This window comes from Nestor notabilis, unplaced genomic scaffold (assembly GCF_000696875.1).
Source record: "Nestor notabilis isolate BGI_N333 unplaced genomic scaffold, ASM69687v1 Scaffold36261, whole genome shotgun sequence".
In the NCBI taxonomy this organism is placed as follows: domain Eukaryota; kingdom Metazoa; phylum Chordata; class Aves; order Psittaciformes; family Psittacidae; genus Nestor; species Nestor notabilis.
The window spans coordinates 1-5,496 of record NW_009914863.1 but is presented as its reverse complement, the minus strand read 5'-3'; the positions used below and the strand labels follow the sequence as shown (position 1 = coordinate 5,496).

General features: G+C 44.0%; 1 protein-coding gene across 1 annotated transcript; it reads left to right on the top strand.

The window, feature by feature from the left end:
* The first annotated feature begins 463 nt into the window (after positions 1-463).
* Positions 464-3,338, top strand: RPL34 (ribosomal protein L34). Its single transcript, XM_010023843.1, has 4 exons — positions 464-630; positions 734-833; positions 1,539-1,642; positions 3,212-3,338. The coding sequence occupies exons 1-4, from the start codon at positions 566-568 to the stop codon at positions 3,294-3,296; spliced, it is 354 nt and encodes a 117-aa protein (XP_010022145.1). The 5' UTR covers positions 464-565; the 3' UTR covers positions 3,297-3,338.
* The last annotated feature ends 2,158 nt before the right edge of the window (positions 3,339-5,496 follow it).

Below are 5,496 nucleotides of genomic sequence, written 5' to 3'. Positions count from 1 at the left end.
GGGATTGCGCTGCGGGACTGTGGGGGATGCCGGGGCCTCCTTGCGGCCTTGTTCCCTTGTGCCGCTGTGGAAACGGGGTTCTGCGGGTTTCGCTCCCCTCGTCGCGCTGTGCTGGGCCCGGAGAAGGTTCCAGTCTTGGCCTGGAGTGTGGTTAATACAGTTTGTTGTCACGTAGGGTAGAGGAAGGTAGTGTTTGGTTCAGCTTGGCTTTCAGCCTTGCCAGTGAAGCTTATATTGATTAGACAATACACACTTGCGAAGGCTTTAAATAGTGTTCCAGGGGAGCATGATATCATACAGGCAAGACCAGGGTGTTGAACTGTGTTCAGATGCATTTTCATTGTAGGCGTACCTGTCATCCCGTTTTGTTGTTTTTCTAATATAGTTTTGTTGGCTGTCGTCGATGAGGAAATGCCTTAGTTTTCTTAACCCAGAATCAGCAGCTGCTGGTTCAGATCTGGGCCAGTGCTTCAGTGCAGGTGATGCTGTGATATGTGAACTTCCATGTGGATGTTGAGTCTTTAAAGTAGTACTGCTTTGTTTTTGACTAATACAGGGGTAAAAAATGGTTCAGCGCCTGACTTACCGCCGTAGGTTGTCCTACAACACAGCTTCCAACAAGACCAGACTGTAAGTAAGACATAGTTTCGATGAAAACCTAACCTACATTTTAAGAAAGCTAAGTTTAAGGTTTAGTTCTTATGTTAACTGAGTATTTTTCTGCCATACTTAGGTCCCGAACACCCGGGAACAGGATTGTTTACCTTTATACCAAGAAAGTGGGGAAGGCACCAAAGTCAGCATGTGGTATCTGCCCAGGAAGACTTCGTGGTGTAAGTCTGAGCCTTACTGGCGTATGACTTTCAATGTTGTTTTTTTTCCAGTACAAAGAGCCTTTGCATATAATATAATACGTCTGTTGATTAATTCTTGTTGGAAAAACTTTCTTAAATTATTTTTATCCAAATGTCGTAAAGCTTAACTGGTAAAATAAGCTTTGAAAGCTAAAAGAGTAAGTGCCTTTTTAAGTTTTTTCAGAGAACCACTTCTGCTTGTGGTTCTCATTGCTGTTATATCTGAACTCTCTTGCTTTTATAAGATGTAACTGGCTGAAATTTTCTTTGAGGTGATTCTGTAGCAGGTTTAAAAGTCTTTAGGTTGGACTTGTGAGGTGGGCTTTCAGTTTTAAGAAAAAGGAATGAATACTTCTAACATAATGTCTTTCTGCAAACCGTTTTCTTGGTGTAACGCTGTTGCTCTTAACAGTGGTGGGAATGCTTGAGCACTGTCAATGTTTGAGCAGTTGCTACCCTTGGGAAAAGAATCTTTTTTTAGTAAACTATTTTTTAATGAGTCTGTGATAGAATGAAAAGATCGGCTTAGGAATGCTGGAGATGATACATACTACAAGCTGTGACTTCAGTCACTTCTTACCATCTTGAATAATTAACTTCAGATGTTGCTGCTGTTTTAAGTTATTAGAGTGAATTTTCTTGATTCAGCTCTTATGATACACTTCTCATTTTTGATTTCTGCAGGTTCGTGCTGTGCGTCCTAAAGTTCTTATGAGGCTGTCAAAAACGAAGAAGCACGTTAGCAGAGCCTATGGTGGTTCCATGTGTGCTAAGTGTGTCCGTGACAGGTAACCTTACAGAAAGCCAACTTTATTCTTGGACTTTGCATGACATTCTTATATCTTGCGTGTTTTCTTAATGTGAACCAAAACTTTGAAGACACTTGGCTGGCACTGGTGTCGTAAAATGAGAGGGAACGCACGGGGCATGTTAGTTGTGATGCATGCAGTCTTGTACCTTGGATTTCAGCTGATTCCTGCATGTGGAGCTCTTCTGCAGCAAGCTTGTTATTCATGATTTCTTACTGCACTGTTGTTTTGGTGCTAAACAGTCTGCTCATCCTGAATTTTTATATTGAGCCAACATAGTAAAGATTTTTCTCTTTTGTTGTCCTGTATTCTGCAAAGATCCTAGTGCAAGATCAGTTAGGCTTCTGGCTTCTTTGTGCAGTTTAGGATTCAAAGCTGTTAACTGGTTGCTTATAAGCATCTTTATGTGGTTAAGGTTTAAGATGACCTTTGCTGGATGTCACTGAATTCAGTTTTATTATGTAACAACTGTACATCCTATACTTCCTTGGCAAGTTTGAGGAAAAACATGTATTACAAAGAATAACATCTCTGAATGGTAATCAAAGCAGATCTCTGGAGTCAGCAGTCTAATGCCAGTTCTTTCATCTGTAGGGCAAATCTTGCCAGAATGTTTTTTTTTCTTGTGTGATTTCCAAGCTGAATCATGTTAGGTGCCACTGGAGACGGGTTGTTACAGCTGCAGATCTGTAGCATAACTTCTCTGTGTTAAAAAGACGGGCTTTTTTCTGAGTGTTTTCCCAAACACTTTATGAGCTTGGTAGGTCCTTTTTAGTACGTAAGTATGCTTTATTTTTATTCTGTCTAAACTGCACTCTATTCTGCGTCTGTTCAGGCATCTTTGGTAGGTTTTGTGTGCTGCAAAAGTAGCCATATATACCAAATGCACATGGAACGGCATTGAAATGGTGTGTTTGTGCTTTTAACTCAAAACTATCAAGTGGGCTGTTGATGTCTAAGTACTGTAGCGTAGGTCCATCTGCATGGTGGTCCTACATGTCTTTCAGAGACAACTGTCTTTAGGCATGGCTTGCCCTGCCAGGGTTTTCCCTGTTTATGTGCATGGGAGCTTTAATCCAGAGAGGGTAACTGTTCTTGTTTCGGTAACTAGACTCGCATAAAGTTTTCTGCAGTTCTGAGAAAGACAGCTGACTGCAAATGGCCTTACCAGTTCTGACTTTAAGAATGTATAACCTAGTTTGTGAGTGAGGAGTTTTGTTTTTGCCTTTGAAGTTAGCGGAGGTGGGAGTTTTTCCACTGTTCAGCCATCAAGTATTACCTGGGTTTGCCTACAAGCTACTCACCCTAAGTTTGCAGGTGCACTAGGTCTTCTTCCCCTGAATGCTATGTTATATGTTTGTTCACTGTCCCTGTCTCTTGATGGTGACAAAGGACATTGATGGTTTACGGGTTCATGTACTTGTGGAACACCACAAGTGCAATGAACATTGGAGACAGCAGACTAATTGTGAAGTTTGTCTTATTTTTGTGTTTTCACTTAAGTAGGTACATGTCCTAAAGTTTTATGTTTGTTGTTTTTATTTCCAGAATCAAAAGAGCTTTTCTTATTGAAGAGCAGAAGATTGTTGTGAAAGTGTTGAAGGCACAGGCACAGAGCCAGAAGTCAAAGTGAATCTATTTGCAGTTTCAGCCCAATAAATGAAAGCTCCACTTCTCTTGTGTTCTGTCATTCCATGTGCTAGTCAAAGCTGGTAGGAGCTGCTTCTGACAGCTTGTATGATGCAGAACTGGGGTTTGGTGCAGTAAGTCAGGATTCTGGGCTGTGTGCAGGTGGGGAAATCAAGCAGGTGGAAGGAATTCTGGTTAAAAAGGACTCCCAGCCCTGTCTCACAATCCTGTAGAGCAGTGCAGCTGTGGGTTGTTCTTTTTATTTTTCATGGCAACAGCTGTGTATGAAGTCAGCAGAGGACTTCACTCAGAAGAAAGTAATCCAAAAAAGAAAAGCAAACAGAAGACTTAAAACTAAGGATTGGAAGAGGGCTTGTCAGATGAAGAGGAGAGGTAGTACAGGTGTAAGGCAGTTACTTTTTTTTTAGTAGCATGTGCTAGTTACTCAAGTCTGAGGGGGGAGGAATAGCCTGACTTCTCAAAACCAGTTCTGTATCCACCAGGCACTTGTGTACTGCTGCATTTGGATCTCTGGAAGAAAGGTGTGCCTGTTGTATTTGTTATATTTGTTTGTTAGGTGCTTCCTGGGCCAGCAGTTGGATGTATGATCCAAGAAGAGCTCCAGGGCACAGCTAGGACAGACTCATTGGCTTCATTCTGTTCTCTAGGGAGAAATGTAAATGTTCCTCTAATGCTATCCAGGAGTGCTTTAACACTGTGGATTATTCTTGCACTAACTGCAGGTGCAGTGGTATTCCTCACCCCAGCTCCGAATTTTGGAACTACTCTTAGTATCTGGCAAGAAGTGGGTATCTACTTTTACCAGTAACTGTTTCTTCAAAAAGCAGTGAGCTTTCAGCTCCACCACTGGAATAAGGAAGGAAGAGAATTAATTACTGAGCACACAGACTTACCAGGAGCAGTGAGGGTGCCATTTGGAGAAGTTTTGAAGATGGCTCGTGTTTCTGTTCAGGCTGCGGCTCCTAGGGATGTGTGCACATTCCTCCTCCAGATTGCTGTCACTTCACACCTTGCCTAGCCGTGAAGCTTGTCAGCCTGTACAGTCAGCCAGGAAATATCACAGGAAATGGCCTGCCCTTTTGGTGACAGCAAGCTGGTACTCGGGTCACCTGCCTTCAAACTCACAGCTGTGGAAGTGTCCCTGGGTTTGATGGCAGGAGGTTGCTGTTGTTGGGGGTAACGGCTTAATGCTCTGCATGCTGAAAGGAGCTGTACCTCCCCAAGAGTGGATTCACAGTCCCAAGGTGTTAAAATAATTCTGTCAGTATTCTCAAAATGGATAAATGTAGCCCCTAACTCATGTAGCTTTAAGTATGAAGCATTTCTTTCTCTTCGGCTGGAGTTATGCCAAAACTTGTTCCAAAGGCTGTAGCTGATTAAAAGAGGTTTTAAGACTAACATTAGTACCCTGGCTTTTTTGGGTGTCTTTACTATAGTTAATTTACAAGGTTAAAATTTTATTACTTGCTGCCTTACTGTGCTAGTACAAAAGTCAGTACTTCAGTGTGCTGAAAATACGGTTTTAAAGCAGAAGTAGGGCAGGCGTAACTAATCTGTACCGAAAGTGCTCCTGTTTTACATGAAAAGCTGGGAGGTAAGAGTTTTCCTTGGCGGTTTTGGAAAAGAGGCACAATGGAGGGAGAATATGGGAAAAGTGTCATAAACATCTGTTGACAGGCAAACGATGCTGAAAGGGAGATTCTTCCAAAAAGGACTGCTCAGACTGAAAATAATCCATTGTACGCTTACAGGATGGTCAGGGTACAGGCAGGTACCCCCGCTTACTCTCGACAGCTGCTAGGCTGGTTTGATGCACTTTATCCCCCCTCTGCCGCAGTCCCACTGTGCGGCTGCTGACTCTTCCCCGCTCTGGGCAGGACGGGGGCCGTATCCCGCGGTGCAGCCAAGGGTCCTGAGCCCCTGCGAACACATAGACTCGGGTGAGCCGCGCTCCCGATCTTTTCTTCCCTCGGACCTGTGTGTCCCCAGCACGGCTGTGCAAGCTGACGCGAGGGACATGTCTTTTTCTCCCCCTTGCCAGGAAACTGCCGCGGCGCTCGGGGCCGCTTCGCCCAAAGAGCGCTCCCGACCGGCCCTTGTCTGCGGCTGGGGGGCCGGTGTTGCACCTTGCCGTAGGAGTGTTCCATAGCGGGGACTGGCGGCGACCGCCTGTGCACCCAGAC